Source organism: Mastomys coucha, unplaced genomic scaffold (genome assembly GCF_008632895.1).
Source record: "Mastomys coucha isolate ucsf_1 unplaced genomic scaffold, UCSF_Mcou_1 pScaffold6, whole genome shotgun sequence".
Classification (NCBI taxonomy): domain Eukaryota; kingdom Metazoa; phylum Chordata; class Mammalia; order Rodentia; family Muridae; genus Mastomys; species Mastomys coucha.
In genome coordinates, this window is record NW_022196912.1 from 72,484,168 (window position 1) to 72,501,958 (window position 17,791).

Sequence of the window (17,791 nt, forward strand, 5' to 3'; positions counted from 1 at the left end):
CTCCCCATGCCTGCCACCCCGCCCTCTCCCACTTTCTGGCCCTGGCATTCAACCCTTTGAAACAACCTGTTTCCTGGGTTCATTCAAATCAATTCCAGCATCCTTTCCAAATTTTACATTCTAGAGTCAGAGATTCTGGATTTTTTTTTCTTTTACTTTACAAAGGCATCTGGATTCTTACCAGACTCATATACCCTCTTCAAGGAGTGCGGATTCCAAAGGTAGGTTCAGACTAAACTAATCAACATACAGTGCTGTGTTAGCACGTACTGGCCTGGTGCCCAACTGTTCAAAAGTCATATAATTCCAAAGGTTCTTTCCAGGGGAATTTCCTCTTCTGTCTGAGAAGGGAGGTTTCTGGTGGTACACACAGCAAAAGAAAGTGCATGAGATTCTTGCAGCACAGGGCAGTACCTCAGGAAAAGTCCTGGTTCTTAAGGTAGGTGCGAGTAACATAAACTCAGGGTGTTAATAATGATCGGATTTCTTGCTCTATCCACTCTCATTGGACGTGATTAAAAAGTGAAGCTTTAGGAAGATATCTATTTTAATGCTTACGTATACTTATGTGGAATCAAAGTTAAAAGGAAGTTTTAAGAGAAGCCCATGACAAAATAACAAGGTCTTGTAAAATTGTTTCAGGATTTTAAACAAGCTGCACTGATGAGGGAGACTAGTGTGAGCCTTTTTCAAGCTACTGCCATGTGCCACCACAGGTATGGAGCACCATTATTGTCAAAGGGGAGGCAAGACGAATCAGCAGACATAGCCAGTTATAGCCCCCTCGGGGAGGGTAGAAGGAAGTCCGCCTGTGATAGACTACAAAATGTGGATAGGCATAGAAAGAATTCCTTGCATAGTTCTGGGGACTATATCAGTAGCTCCCTTGGACCTTCTAAAAAACTGATTTGTACCAAATCACAAGTAAATATTTATATCATGGCTTTGAAGATGTACATTTGATTCAAGCGTGTACACAAAATGACAATTAAATGTATGCTTTGCTTGAAATATCTAGGCAGAAAATAATTTGTTCAGAAAGCTCATTTCCTGGAAAAGAGGATGTTTTAAAAATATTTTCAAGAAAATTTTGTGACAATAAAACATATTTATATATCTAAAACTACTGAAAACAATCCAAGAAAATGTCTGCAAAACATATTAAAATGTATAAAAATACAATACTTCAGAGTTAGCTCTTTCTGCGATTTCTATACAACATATTATAGAAAAGCACAGTTGGAAATAACAACAGTAATGCACAACCTTGGAAAAATTGCATGGATTTTCAATATGAGTACAGTGTTATTGTTTAATAATAGTTTATAACATTTTAGTAAGGGAAAGAATAACAGTTCCTTTGGAGGCTTAAATTGGGATGGTTTGTAAATTATAGAGGCAAGTCTGTACAAATACACAACTGAAGAGACTAGAATAGAATCTGAATTATTTGGAAGACTGACATACTTATTTTCCTCTTTCAGTTGTAGAGGCATAACTACATTTCCCCACAAGAAGTTCTTTATTGTAAGAAGAAAGTACTACAGTGGTTATAGATTCTACAGATGCCTTAGGGTTAAAAACCTGGTCTTGGACTTTTCATTATACGCAGTCACAACTTTCTCTGTTTTGATGCATCGATCTTTGTGCAATCCATCTCCTTAAGTACTTGGCATTCTTAAGAAGAAATGAAATAGTGACTGATGTGTTTACTTTGGTGGACATGTGTAGGCCAAAAATGTCTGAGATCATTGCATTCAGTCAACATCTGAAACATCCGTAACTTCTTTTAAACCCGTTTCTATTTAACAGCTATTAGAATCAGCCCGTCTCCCCATGTTAGAATCACATTGCATCTTTATGAAGTGTAATATTGAGATAGAACAGCGAAGCCCTCCTAAAGCTGATACTGCTTTGCAGTTCCGAATACCCAACTTTTATCAGTTCTATAGGTGCTCCATTGTTCTCTAATAAAAGTGGAATTTAAATCAGCAGTAAAGACTGGATAGCTCGGAGTTTTAATCACCATGTATTGAGTTTTCACAGTTTGACTGAGCTTTAACAGCAAGGGATATTTAGTGATTATGTATTTTTAGAAAGACCATTTTGGGAACATACTTACACGATGGAAGCATGGCTTATAAATATGTGACTTATTTTTGACATTTTTGGTAGAACATATATATATATATATATTAATTTGGAACATTGTATAAAAGTAACAAACCTTTAAATGTTAGTTCACTGATCTTTGAACTCATAGAATTGAAGATATTTGAAGAATCCTTTGCATACTTCCAGATCTTACTCTCCTGGTTGCCAGGAGACAGCATTCCTTTAGGCTGAATCTCCTACTTATTACCCAATTTAATCAGCAAGAGTGTTGTGCTAACGTGAACTTTTAGATCTCAATGAGAAAGCCACCTTTGTATCTTATATCAATTACTTGGCTATATGTCACAAACACTTGCTACCAGGACACATTTATTATACTATTTTGATATTTACATACACTACTTTTTTAAGTCTTTACCTCTGCAACCCATACTTTTCAGTGTTTGGCAGTCTTAGTGATTCATTTATATCTGGTCACATGTGTAATTATTGTAAATGCAATGGGCCTCTGTGTCTGTGCTTCAGAGCCAACACTAAGCCGAGCACCTCCAGAGAGTGATCACACAGCGTTTTATTCATATAGTAACATTTATTTTAGGAAAACTATTAATGCTCTTTATATACATGGTAGCTGATTCTTAATGACATATAGATCAATGAACACCCCAAAACAATGTATATATTCTGCCACATCTTCCCACTGGAAAAGTGCCACATTGGTATTAGCAAAAGCTTTAGCCCATAGGATGCTGTGGCAGACCTGTCTCCAGGAAAATGAAAGTGCTCTTACTACAGAGCATCCAGTTCATTTTCCCTTGTCTGTTGGCATAGGAGCTGAGGAGACCTTGTCTTCAGCTCTGCCCCCTGGTGTGGTTGTGACTGTCATTCAGGGATAATGTTCAGGTGCTTGTCAGGTGGCTTTGTAGACCCATTTTAGCTTTTAGATTGTTTACTCAGCTGGATGGACTAAGTGCACATCAGTTAGTGTTGATAGCTACATAATACAACTGCCCTTCATAATATACAACTCCCACTACAGAGAAATGAGCTTTAGTTCACTGTCTGATTTGCTATTGCATGCTTTTGTAATTAGTTGGGCCACACAGAAGGAAAGATTATATTTTATAAGCCCCGTAACAGAGTACACATCCACTGAGATTTTTAAATTCCTTGATGGATGAGAAGGGCAGTGGATATGATACAAACTGAATGCCAATGAAATAGGAATGCCTCAATAATTTATAACAAATATATGATGATTGCCTGGAAAATCAAGAACACATAGGCTGCATAGGTACATATTGTAAGCAAATATTTCTCTTTGCATCAGTAGAAATACTGAGTATAAGAAAACCTACCAACAAATGTATTTTACAAAGAAGTACTATGCCATCTTTATTCTTGTGAAATAGTGTTAGTCCCTGGGTAGAATTGCTGATGTAATTCATCAAAAAGGCACCTGAAGAGGCACTGTGACCCCAAATTCAAATGAACTGGCACCTTAAATTGTGGCAGTTACTGAGAAAGCAGTGCAGTTCCACTGTGAACCACCAGAGAGATGATCCTGTGCTTTCTGAGCAAGCACACACTGAAGGAACTCAGAAGTTACCACATGGCTCAAGAAGGGCATTGTCGACCCTTGCCTAACTGCGACATGAGAAGCCATGTTTTCTTACTACTTTGTGTTGATCCTTGTGTGGTTTTCTAGAAGATCCACAATACATGCCTTTGGGTAGTGCTTGACAAACAAAACAAAACAAACAAACAAAGAACTGTGGAGACAGAAGAGAGTTTTTTTTCTAAGATTTATTATCTGTATTTATAGGTATGTGTGTGTGCTTGTATGAGTTTATGTGCATCACATGTATACAGGGTGTCTATGGAGGCCATCAGTTCTCTGGAACTACAGCTATGAATTCTTGTGAGCTACCTGATATGGGTGGCTGGGAACCCAGCCTGGGTCTTCTGCAAAAGAAGTAGACATTCTTAACCATGGAAGCATCTCTCAAGTCCTCAGTTGTTTTTGTTGCTATTGTGGACAAGCATTGAAAAAAATACTTGTTAAGCAATATGTGAAGCCTCTGATTTCATTTTGGTGAAAAGGGAATGCCCCTTAAAAAAGGAAGTACTAAATATATATAAATTTATTTTTACTGTATGCCTTGAGTCAGTCAATGATGGGATAAATTCTATAGGAGGCACTATTAGACAAGTTTGTTTTGATGTGGTAGTCATGAAGTATTCTTATATAAACTAATGTTGTTATGGCATTTGTAGGTGATATAAGCTTATAGGATTATCACTGTATAAATGGTCCTCTGTAAACTGAAGCATTATTAAATGTATTGAGACTGTAATTTAAATATCATATGTATCAGAACATGTTTTTCTATGTTGGTAGCATATCATGGTTAAAACAAAGTTTAGGACTGCCATTCAGACTTCTATATTTTTGGAAAATAGAATTCCAAAATAATATTCTACATTCTTCTGTGAAAATGGCATTTATTTATTTATTTATTTATATGTGTTTGTGTGTGTGGTGTGGTGTGTATCTGTGTGTGTGTCTGTGTACATACACACATATGTATGTTAGATGGCATTTCTCCTACCACATAGGTCCCTGGGATCAAACTCAGGTCATCAGGCTTGGCGGCAAGTGCCTTTACCCACTGAGCCATCTTGCAGCCCTTGAAAATGGTTTTCACTTTCCTCCTTCTTCTCATCAAAATCTCTGGAGATTCTTCTTGACTTTTTTAGATCATATAATTTACATAATTTTTATATAATAAAAATATTATATAATGAAACTGAAAGATTTTTTTTTATAAAGGTTACCATAAACCCTTTGGGGGAAGTCATAGCAGAAAACATTGAATAGATTGCTAGCAAACAGCACTCCACTGACAGGCGCCTCATTTTCTTTCTTTGATTCTTTTCAGAATTAAAGAGTTTGAAGGAGCTGTTGAATTCTTTACCAGGGCTATTAAAATTAACCCACATTATGTGGATGCTTATATTGGACGGGGGAATTCTTACATGGAGTATGGACAGGAAGAAGCTATGATACAGGCCCAGAAGGACTTTCTGAAAGCGCTTCATATTGACCCATCATGTCTAAAAGCCAGAATTAGTCTAGGCTACAATTTGCAGGTAAAATGTGACAACATTTTTCATACTGAGAATATTGTTTGGACAGGAGAAAGAGATATTTGTTTACGTACTGGTGATGTGGTCAAGTATTATTTCTCAGGTGAACATTTAGTTTTTCTTTACTCTAGTTATGAAAGGTTGGAATGGAGAGCAAGGGCTCAATTAAATACAGAGATCTTGCTTTGATGAGCCTCAGCTCATTGAAGGCTCATGTGATAATGCCAGAAGTAATGGTTGTTATCATGATGAATGTTCAAGAATGCGTTAGTAAGAGAAAAAAGATTGCCTTGCTAAAATTAAACTTAAAATTAGCATTATAATCACAATATAAACAATGCATGGTCCATTTAAAGAATGGATTGGATGACTTTAAAAGAGCTATAGCTGACTGGCAGACAATGCAATGTCCTCACACCATTTTCAGACTGAGCACCTAATATTGACGAACACTTGCTCCCAACCCCCAGAGACAGCAGTCTATATGAAACACAGTTTCTTTTGGATTGTTAAATTCCTAGTTTGGAGAGAGAGGCATTGTTATATTCAGGAGTAATTATTTGATTACAGTTGTGATAAATGTAACAAAAACAGAATTAAAAACAAACCCCAAAGAGTTTTTTGTATAAAGAAACACAACCAAGGGGTAAGAGAACTTACTGACAAATTATGTTGAGGTATGAAAGACTAGTATTTAGCTAGAGAAAGGGATGGAGGCTAGGTTTTGTTTGGTCTTGGTGACAGAGGAAACAACCCTTTAGGAAATACTGTAAGAAGAGGCAGAGGGCCCATATAAGCATAATGTAGTGGTGAGAGAATATTTGTGATGAGACTAGATGATTAGACATGAACTGGAATAAAAGCCTTGAAGTCCAGTAAAAATAGAAATATCACCAATCAAAGACATGACATCAAGTTTGTATCTTGTGAAAATCCTATCGGGTATATAAGCAGGAAGGGCTATTGAAAACACATCAGTATGTAGGAGTAAATCAGGAAAGGGAGGAGCCAGTAAAAAAGAGTTAGGCCATCCAAGTGCTGTTCAGGGGAAAGAATGGCAGTCTTTTCTACAGATACCTATAGATTCCTTGCTGTTTGCCAGGGACTGGGGTTAACACAGTGAGCACACAGACAACAAGACCAACTGGCAAATTAAATCCTTTTGTGAGGTGGTTTGCCATTTAATATTCTTACAGTGAAACCTCAGTTTGCCTACTTCTTTGTTTATTATGTCAACTTGTGATGGCCCTGCAGATGTCTAAACACTTTATTTGGAGACTTTGCAAGTTAGAAATCAGGATCTAGTTCCTTTAGTAGATACCTTTCCTTAAAGCTTTTTGTGAGACTCACTAGGTTCAGGTTAGTTAGAATGTGCCAGCCTCTGAGATCCTGACAAGTTGAGGTTTTGAGCCTGTGAGAAAATAGAACAGAAGCTGGACCATCATGAATTAATTAACTCCCTGCCTGCCTGTGGGGAGGTGTTTAGTTGCCAGATGGCCTGCTCTGGGAAACACTCTGACATCTTCTATTAATGATTCCATCTCCAGATCTTTTTTCTTTTCTTTCTTTCTTTTTTTTTTTTTCCAGTTGGCACAAAGATTGTTATACACAGATACTTGGTAGAGTTACATGCATTGTCTGTGGAGTATATGTAGTGTTTCTAAAATTCCAGATGCTGGAACAATTCATTTGCACCATTATATCATTTATTAATATAGCACACACTAATTTTGCTTTGTGTGTTATGCATATATTATAGATATCTGGTGTTTTAGTTAGGGCGTCTATTGCTGTGAAGAGACACCATGACCACTGCAACTCTTATAAGGAAAAACACTTAGTTGGGGCTAGATTATGGTTTTAGAGGTTTAGTCCATTATCACCATGGCAGGGAAACATGGCAACTGGCAACATACAGGCAGACATAGTGCTGGAGACAAGCTGAGGTTTCTACATCTTGATCCATAGGCAGCAGGTAGAGACTATGAGCCACACTTGGAATAGCTTGAGCACAGAAGACCTCAAGGCCTATTCTTCACAGTGATATACTTCCTCCAGCAAGTGCACATCTACTCCAAAAAGGCCACACCTCCTAATAGTGCAACTCCCTATAGGCCAAGCATTCAAACACATGAGTCTATAGGCGCCATTCCTATTCAAACCACCACATCTGAGATATTTATCTTTATCTGTCTATCATCTATCTATCTATCTATCTATCTATCTATCTATCTATCTATCTATCATCTATCTATCTCTCCTCTATCTACACATCTACACACACACACACACACACACACACACACACACACACACACACACCCTTACTTGAGACAGTGCCTCACTATACAGATCAGGCTGGCCTCAAACCCACAGATATCTGCCTATGTCTGCCTCCTAAGTATTGGGTTCAAAAGTATGTGCCACCACTTCTAGCTATCTGTGGATATCAATGTAGGCCTTTTGGTAGTTAACAGAAGAATAGTTGACGTATAGTAGCTATGACTTTAAGTTGTTTAAGATTAGTATAGTAGATGGCAATACAATTATATTTATTTGAACATAATTTGATTATGAATACTTGAGGTAATTAGTCAACTCAAGAGACTCATACTATAGCCTGGTATGTCACATTAAATACTATTTCTTGCTTCATGATATTGCATAACTATCTTAGGGCCAAGGAAAATTCCAGAAGGCTTGGACACACTTTACTATTGGTATAGAAGCTAGTCCAAAGAGCTATCTAGCCTATGAAGGACGAGCTGTGGTCTGTCTTCAAATGAGTAATTACTTTGCTGCGATGCAGGATATCAATTGTGCCATAAAGGTAAACAATCTGTATTGATGGTACTGTTAATTAGATATAATCACACCATTAATGAATAAGTCTAAGTAAGTTATTCTTTGTTACCTAGTTAAAGTGATATGTAGAGAAATAATGTTTTGCTTCCCCAGAATTTGTTTATTTTGCAATCTAAATGCACTTAAAAATCCAAAGCAAATTCTTGATAAGTACTCTTAGCAAATGTTGCTTGTGTGTTTCATGGAACTCTAACAGTTTTTTTTTTTGTTTTTTTTTGTTTTGTTTTTTTTTTTTTTTAATACAAGATGGAGTCAAATTGTAACAATGATGTCCTATGTTTGAAGCAGTTGGAGAGTAACCTAGATGTTTGGCTTCTCCATGTAGAATTCTCATCTAGCTTTTCAGTTTTGTTTCTGTAATTTTGAGATATTACTAGGGTGATATAAGGTGCTTTTACCTTTTAAGAGGTAAAAGAATTGAAGTAATTGTTTCTACATAGGACAGTGAAGCATGTTAACTGTTCTATTTAATGACTTCTCTCATTTAACAAATAAACAGATAAATGTTCCCCAAGCCCATTTCCTGGAAAGGACTTATGTAAAGCTCTAAAATTATTTATTTTATGGCAGCCATTCAATAAACTATTGACAAGAAGCCATGCCCTTTCATATGCCCCTATGATTATGTTGCAGATCAATTCAACAGCAGAATTCCTAACAAACCGTGGTGTGATTCATGAGTTTATGGGCCAACAACATAACGCAATGGTAGACTATCAAGCAGCAATTTCTCTGAACCCCAGTTACTCGCTTGCTTACTTTAACGCGGGAAACATCTACCTTCGCCACCGGCAGTTTTCTCAGGCAATGCACATTTTCCTTATCATGTTCTTTGGGTACTATATGCTTGTTTGTCATATAGAGTTTTGAAGTGCAGCCTTGATATCTCAGGCAAATACATAATGCTCTGTTCCATAAAGATGCTTACACTTTTCAATGGTTACAAGTGTATACTTGTGTAGATTTATGCTCCTCAGTGTTTCTGACCATTCAGTACTGGCTTAGTACTGATTTTAATTTTCCAGTGCTGAGCCATTCCCTTTGCCTCATCAGCTTCTAGGCCAGAATCCTGCTCTTTATTGCACTTGCGCTTCCCTCGAGATCCTCTGTATGCTGGGAGCATCTAACCCATCATAATTTATGTTTTCTAATCATCAGTCATCCAAATACAGGAAATAAGAAGACACATTTAGCTCTGGTTTTATGTGACCATTTAACCTCTATCCATTTCAGCTTATACTGTCTAAAAAAAGCTTACTAGACTTTTAGATGAGATGTATTTAGATTTATTGTACTTGGAATGTACCTACAGGACTCAACCTCTTGTTTCTCCTAAATCTTTGTCTTTCAAGGTAAAGTCACTGTTTTTATGCATTCCCCGACTTTATCCTGTTCTTTACAATTTTAAGTTTGCCTGAATTTTTACCATCACTTATTAATTTATATTACAATAATTTATTAATGCTGTGTCTATTTCTTGAGTATTGTTTTAGCAGAATCCCATATAGTTTTATTTTTTTAAAACTGAGTAAGATACAAATAATATGAAATTGATAAACTTAACCACCATTAAATTATATGTCTATCATGGTAAATATACACCATAATGCTTGCTAGAATTTTGCACCTGTAATTTGAATTTTCCCTTTTGCTTGGGAATGAATCAGTTGGGAATTTAATCAGGTGGAAGGATTTTATATTGTCTATGCTTTATGTGTACATTAAGTGTATTTTACTCTGTGTTGTGTTCCCTTTTGAGTATTTTGGTTTTTCTGATTTATAGCAAGGTTTATAGTTTTGCTCTAGTGACTGTAAAAGTACCTTTATGACCCTTAGTCATTATTTCTTTACTTTCTCTACTATGAGCAAAAATTACACTTGAACATCCTTCTTATTAACATAGCAGCACAAATCTATACCCTTCATCTTTGTTTGTTTTTGCTTTTGTTCTTTTGAGACAGTCTCCCTGCATAGCCCAGACTAGTAACTCAAGGTCTTTCTGATTTGTATCTCCAGAGAGTGCAGAGCTGGGATTATAGGTGTGTGTGAGGATGCTGGCTACAGTCTTTAGAAGGTGGGGGACGGAACTCTTCCACACTCTATCCCCCTCCTCTATTTCAATACTGATCTTCACAGAAGGATCCTTTAACTAACGCCTATGGAGGTTTTCTCAGTCTCTGTCTCATTCTCCACATGCCTGCCTTTTCATTTTAGCCTTTGCCCCACTGCTCCTCCAGCTTCTTCTTGCCAACATTCCAGTGACTCCTCTAACCCCCTCTCCTGGACCCCTCAGCAGCATTTGATGTAGGGCACTTACCGCTTCATAAACATTTATCCACTTGTTGATACCGCCCTGTCTTCCTTGTCATACAGCTGTCTGGGTGCTCTGTGCTCAGTAATGACCCTACACAGCTTGCTGATCTCTGTGATGACTCTGGTTGATCTCAGTATGGATTAGATGCAAGGGTGTAATTATATAAGACATGAGTGGGGTTGTCATTACTCAGATGCTACTGGGCAGGCTGACAAGCTAATTCCTTCAATTTCAGATCATTTTGCATCTTAAGATAGGTCAAGAGACCGGGCCCAGTGGCACAAACCTAGATACTAGAAAGACTGAGGCAGGAGGATTGCAAGTTCATAGCTACTTTCAACACCTTAATAGAAACCTATCTCAACAAACACACAAACACATTGGCAATCTGCCATTCTCCTCAGTGCTATTGTACTTATTTAGCATACGTGAGGCTCCATGTTCAATTCCCATGGCTAAAAACAGAAAATAATTCATAAGACTAAGAAAAATAAGACTCCCAAAGCAAAATTCTGTTCCTAGAGACGATTAAACTCTGCAGGAGGGAGAACTTTACTCTTTAAATTTATCTTTAATAACTCAGTGACCATCATCTATAAAATTCCTGGCTTAGCTCTAACATGTTTCTCAGACTTAAAATAAATATGGGAGAAAAGATGGCTCAGTGGTTAAGAATACTTAAGGGCACATGCTGTTCTTGTTGAGGACCAAGGTTCTGTTCCTAACATCCACACGGTGGCTCACAATCATCTGTAACTTCAGATCAGGGGATTTGGTGTTCTTTTCTGGCCTCTGTCAGCACCAGGTATACATGTGGTACACATATGTGCGTGCTGGCATTCATCCATATATGTAAAATAAATCTCAAACTGTTTAAAGTATGGTTCTATTTTCCCAACATTGCAGAAGTTTTACTTTGACAAATACTTCACCTGAAGTGTTTTTCTGTCTTGATGTTATGAATTCTTGGGAGTTACTTCAGAGACTAACAAGTATTAAACACAGCTTCCCAGCTGTGCTGCTCTGTCTGGCCTCTCTGTGAGGAAAATGACTTCCATGCCCTCTCCCATTCTCCCTACAGTTGTTTCTGAAGGAAGATATTGGCACAGGAGAAAAGGTTCCTTATCAGAACAAATAATCACTAAAGAGTTAAAAGAGATGTAAAACCTGACCTTTTTTTTTTTATTATTATTAAGTTAGTAAACTGCTTTCAAAATGCAGACATTTTATTCCTTCTTAAAAGGGGGGGGGGAACAAAATACCCACAGAAGGAGTTGCAGAGACTAACTATGGAACAGAGACTGAAGGAAGGACAAACCAGCCTGATATAGCTATCTCCTGAGAGGCTCTGACAGTACCTGACTAATACAGATGTAGAGGCTCACAGCCATCCATTGAACTGAGTACAGGGTCCCCAATGAAGGAGTTAGAGAAAGGACCTATGGAGCTGAGGGGTTTGCAGCCCTTTAGGACAAGTAACAATATGAACTAACTAGTACCCTCAGAGCTCCCAGGGACTCAACCACCAACCAAGGACTATACATGGTGGGGCTGATTGTTCTGGCAGCATGTGTATAGTAGAGGATTTCAAATTCGAGCACCAATGGGAGGAGAGGCCCTTGGCCCTGTGAAAGTTCTGTGCCCCAGTGTAGGGGAATGCCCGGGCCAATAAGTGGGAGAGGGTGGGGTGGCAAGCAGGGGGACGGGGGAGGCAACAGGGGTTTGTTCTTGTTGTTTTTTGGGGGGGGTTGGTCTGTTTTTTTGTTTTGTTTTTGAGGGGAAACTGAGAAAGGAGAAATCATATGACATGTAAATAAAGAAAATATCTAATTAAAAAAACACATTTGGAAAAGACAGTTGATATGAAAGTTTAACTGCTCATGACTTTTAAACAATAATTCAATCCTCTCTATGATTAATTCATTAATTATAGAAACAAGGCCATCAGATCAATTGCTAGAAGTCAAGGGTTTTAACTGCTTTAGCTTCTTACTGTTTCATATTCCTCTACTTCAAGTAATCTCATTAAATTATTGAGATTTTTCTAGGTAATATACTTTGGAGGCTATAGGAGAAAGTTAAGATGGAGGGGTTGGGGTTATGGCTTGGTGGTTCTGAATAGCTTTAGTTGATTTTTCAGAGGACTTAGGTTTGATTCCCAGCACATATTTGGAGCCATACAATCATCTGTAATTTCATTCTGAGGGGATTTGACATCCTCTTTTGAACTCTGAGGGCATTGTACACATGCAGTGTGCTGGCATGCATGGAGACACTAATAAAGTAATAATCAAAATAAGGTCTGTTGTTCAGAATTAAATACAGTGCTAGCATATGACCATGCAAGATTTGCTCTTATTTGATAGAAGGCACACTTTGTGTGGTTAGATAGCTGTGCAGTCTACTCATTATTCATTGATGAGTTACAGTGAAGCACTGATTGTTTTATAAGGAATGTAATGCTTGGAATCATTCATTTGTTTCATTTTCTAAAAAGATTTACTTATTTATTATATGTAAGTACATGGTAGCTGTCTTCAGACACACCAGAAGAGGGCATCAGATCTCAGTACAGATGGTTGTGAGCCACCATGTGGTTGCTGGGATTTGAACTCAGGACCTCTGGAAGAACAGTCAGTGCTCTTAACCACTGAGCCATCTCTCCACATTTTTCTCATTTTTAATGTATGTGGATAGAACCTTTTCTATGGAGTGAGTTATCTTTAAGCTCTCCAAAGTTGTATGCCAATTCTGCTCCTATCTCAATGGACCCTGAAATTGCACTTGACTGTGGCATGAAGTAACTGTCATCAGCGATAGGAAGAGTCATATTGCCTTTGTATAACTGACCCTCAAAAGTCAGAGGAAACAAACCTCACGAAGAATTACCTGAAATTCTTCATCTATGGAAATGTCATTCCATTTTATTGAAAGAAAAATCTATCCGTAATAATTGACTGAGTGCTACTACATTTTTCACACTTCTCTCAGTACTTTACTGAGAGAATTAAAATGCTCATTTCATCTGTACATCAACAATAGAAGTAAGAGGGTGTTACTTCCTTTGGAAGGTTAAGAAACTGATAAAAATAGAGCTCTGCAACTCGGTCAGTATAGAGGCAGGATTTGAACCCAGCATTCTGGTTTCTTAGTCTGAGCTGTAGTCATTAATGTTATACTAGCCTAGATAGAAGATGAACTTAAGGAAAGATCCCTGGGAAGACTGGAGGGAAGTGGTTTAGAGAGGGAAGAAAATGGCCTAAGAGGGAGAGTCAAGGTATAGGGTAAAAGGTCCAGGCTCAGTTTGGGGGTTGAAATCCTACCAATCCCACCAGTCCCTGAGCTCACAATCCCACCAATCCCTGGGCTTGGTTTGAATTTCCATAAATCCTCATTCTGGAAATCTCTACCCTGGCAAACTTCTCTCCCAAGAAACCCTGTAACAGCCTCTTTCCTGTTCAGTTTCCATGAGCAGAGGCAGCCACCCTCTTGTGTCTCTTCCAATAAATGTCTTGTGTGAGCCTTGTTGTGCCATGTGACTTTCTATTTTTAAATATATACCACAAACTCCCTGGCTGCTGACTAACAAGATATCTTTTCCTTCAGAGATGCAACATTTCCATTGGTGAACCTTCCCCCTCAGAGCTGTAACACTTCCATTGGGAAAGCCTTTCCATCAGAGCTACAACACGTACACAGAGAGACATTTAAGGACAGAAGGGTGAAGAGTGTCTGTGCCACAGAAATGCTGTGGAGGAAACAACTGGAAAATGTCTATAAGCTTGAGGAGATCCACAGCCTTAGCCAGAATAGAACTTGGAGACAGGGTAGAGTCCGGGTTGCAAAGAGAATGAGAGGCTTGCCGCCTGAGAGGCCAAGCTGGGAGTGATGCTCATTTCCCTTTTATAGACAAACTTTAAATGAGGAGTCGGTTGTCCATCCCTCATGGAGTTAGAAATGGATTTCTTAACAGGAGTAGAATGGTGACAGATCAGCATCTAGTGTGGTAGGAAGTTCTTGTTGTTGTTTTTAAAATTCTGTCTAATGTGCATCAGCATTCTTAAAACAGAATTTGAATAATGAGTTAACTGAAAGAGGATCATGTAATGAGATGCCAGTTGTGTCCAGAGATAAATAGGAGTTACTGGTTTATTCTAAATGTTGATACTTGCCCTTTGCAGGCTTGTAACAGTTTATTCTTGGGTCGGGACTGGAGACCTCATTTAGAAAGTTCTTTTGAAAACCAAATCACAAATGAGGTTTAAAATAAAAACATTGGCAGATCTCATTGAGACACAGAACAGATTTGTAAGTGGGTGACTCCAGTTCAGTTAGAAAACTAAGAAAGTTTCACCAAGAGAAGGAGAAAGCTGAGTTTCTTTAAGGGCAAAAAATCCACATGTAATCTGAGGCTTACAGAGCAGTTCTGTTCTCTCTTAACCAAACTGCAGCCATCTTTGTGTTCATGTCCACATCTTTCAAGTCCATGTCAACACTGAATACTTTAATCTTCATTTATATCAACGAGTTGGTTTTACCATCTCTTCTTATATTTTTCATAGTACAATGAAATTTATGTTGCTTTTGGTATGGCTTAGACTCTTCTAAAAATCCATCAATCTCTTCATCTCTTCATCTGTTAATTACTCAGTTTGCATTTTATTTTCTGTCTGTCTTCTCTAATTTATCTTTTGCCCTTTTTGTTGTTGTTGTTCTATTCAGGCATTTGTGATGTGGGCTTGTGGGAAGTAAGTATCTCACCATTAGCATTGCCTGGAATGCTGGAATATGTTTTAGATCCTAAGGATCTCCTTGCCATGAGATGATGTCTTGGTGTCAGCTGAGGTTGGAGCCTGGGTTGGCATGGTACTGAAGGATGTACCACCCCCTGAAGCCTGCTTTCTTTTTCTTCCAGGCTTCCATGAAGTAAGCAGCCTCTTGCTTCATGCCCCCACTATGATCTACTTACTGTATGGACACAAACCAAGGAATCAGGCCAGTGACCGAACGGATAATTTCTCCAATTTTCTCTCTCTTAAATGTTTCATCACATTTACAGAAAATTGGCTAGAGACCAAAAACCAGCCAAAACATGGCAGCTTTTAGTTCTTGTTTCTTTTAGAAAACACGTTTCTGTATTTGGAATAAAATGCCATCACGGCCTGCTTATGGCACATGCCTTTAATCCCAGCACTTGGGAGGCAGAGGCAGGTGGATTTTTGTGTTCGAGGCCAGCCTGGTCTACAGAGTGAGTTCCGGAACAGCCAGGGCTACACAGAGAAACCCTGTCTCCAAAAAACCAACCAAACAAAAAGAAATCTGTTGGCCTCAGCTTTAAATGAAAAGAAAAGCATTCCAAATTTCTTGAAATCTAATTAAAACCCATTAAATTATCATTATTCTTACATTTTTATAGGCCAGTGAGTACTACTCAACAGCCTTGAAGTTTAATCCAGAAAACGAGTATGCTCTCATGAATCGAGCTGTTACAAACTCAGTGTTAAAGAAATATGAAGAAGCAGAAAAAGATTTTTCATACGCAATGGAACTCTGTCCCCACTGGGCTGCACTGTATTTCAACAGAGCAAGTTTCAATTTCTACTTAAAGAAGTATAAGCTTGCCGAAGAGGACCTTGACATAGGTAGGTGTATTTTGTAATCCTGTCAAAAAGATTGCATAGATTATTGTACCTTCTTTTCAGAGTCAAAAAAATAAAAAAGAAAAAAGAATTTCATCAAGCCTATCATTTATATAGAACCAATAAGTGTAGTACAAGTCCTAAATGTGACCAATACAGAGTGCTTTACACAATATGTCATCATAAAGCATTTGTAAAATGAGTTAGAATTCTTAGGAATCCCTAAGATCCCTAACCCTAACCCTAACCCTCTGTCCCTCTAACCCTCTAACCCTCTAACCCTCTAACCCTCTAACCCTCTAACCCTAACCCTAACCCTATTCCTATCCCTATCCCTATCCCTAACCCTAACCCTAACCCTAACCCTGATTTAGAACCGAGTTCCGGGTGCACTTCCACAGCTCAGGTAAGCCACCAAACTCGGGGACCAGTTCCATTCTTGTCCACATACAAACAATGCCAGTCCAAGGAGTGTACCATGGCTTCCTGGATTAGTTTTCTTTAAAACATTCGATATTTCTAATTGAACCGCATTGTTACAATTGAAGAAAAAATACTTAAAATGACAATGATGGGGGAGTTTACATCAATGTATCTAGATTTTTTTTCTCTTGCAGCCCTGTCTTTGAAGCCTGATGAAGCTATAATGTATAATCTCAGAGCACAAGTCCGTGGCAAAATAGGACTGATGATGGAAGCTATGAGTGACTACAACCAAGCCCTTGACCTTGAAGAATGCTCCACAACTATGTGAGCCACAGACCCTTGTGGTTTCTATAGTGGGTTAAGTATATTTTCTTCCTGAAGCTGAAATATATTTGTTGTTTAGAAATGCCACCGTTGTTGTTGTATTTATCACACTTATTAAGTGGTTATTCTTTAGAACCACTTAACATATCTTAATACATTAAGTATTAAATAAAGTTTGTTAAATAAACCTTAACAAAATGTTTCTGTTATACATTATCTACAAAACTTTTACATGATTTCAGGCACGAATTGGATGTCCAATATCTCCTTGTTCATCAACAGTGAAGTGTAAAGAAAAGGTCCCCGGATCCATTTAGTACCTGGATACATGAATATCTTCTTGGATAGAAAGTCTTAAAAAGAAATGTTAATTCCTACAGTATTTTCTGACACTGTAGAATGATAAAGAAAGCATCACCAACTTTTTCTTCAATGCCTATTTAAACATCTTCAACAGTATCTAGCTTGAAAAGAATATTTAGCCAATGGATAATACACCTTATCTCTCCCTTTGAAATGCTATAATACCAGCCTGGATTCTTCCTGGTACTGGACTTCTTCCAATATGGAACACAGTTTTTTTTATGTCCTAATTGACTTCCAGAATAACATCCACAACGATTTTGAGCATCCAATTTCCTTGATACAATCCCTTCTTTCTCTCATTCAGATTTCACAAACATACAAATAAATATTTATAAAACTCTGTGTACACTTACCATTAATGCTTCATAACATTCAGTGAACAAAAGTAAAACAGTTGATTTTTCTTTCAAAAAAGGCTCACTATGTACTTAGTCTAGGTTGGCCTTCAACTCATAATCATCCTGCTCCAATCTCACAAGTGTAGGATTTCAGTTACGGGCCACAATGCCAGCTTAAATTTTTTTTTTTTTTACATGTAATTCCTTTTTTTTTTTTTTTTTAGCTTATTCACTTTACATCCTGCTCACTGCCC

The 17,791-nt window shown here is 37.8% G+C and overlaps 1 protein-coding gene across 2 annotated transcripts in view; it reads left to right on the top strand.

Annotated features, from left to right (window-relative positions):
* Window positions 1–16,920, top strand: part of Ttc6 (tetratricopeptide repeat domain 6) — a 189,523-nt gene extending 172,603 nt beyond the window's left edge. For both annotated transcript variants that reach the window (XM_031356246.1, XM_031356247.1), the window contains 6 exons: window positions 643–716; window positions 5,058–5,268; window positions 7,943–8,095; window positions 8,764–8,934; window positions 15,861–16,086; window positions 16,701–16,920. In XM_031356246.1, the coding sequence (XP_031212106.1) occupies window positions 643–716; window positions 5,058–5,268; window positions 7,943–8,095; window positions 8,764–8,934; window positions 15,861–16,086; window positions 16,701–16,837 (972 nt within the window). In that variant the 3' untranslated portion in view covers window positions 16,838–16,920. The remainder of the gene's footprint in view (window positions 1–642; window positions 717–5,057; window positions 5,269–7,942; window positions 8,096–8,763; window positions 8,935–15,860; window positions 16,087–16,700) is intronic.
* Window positions 16,921–17,791: the final 871 nt, after the last annotated feature.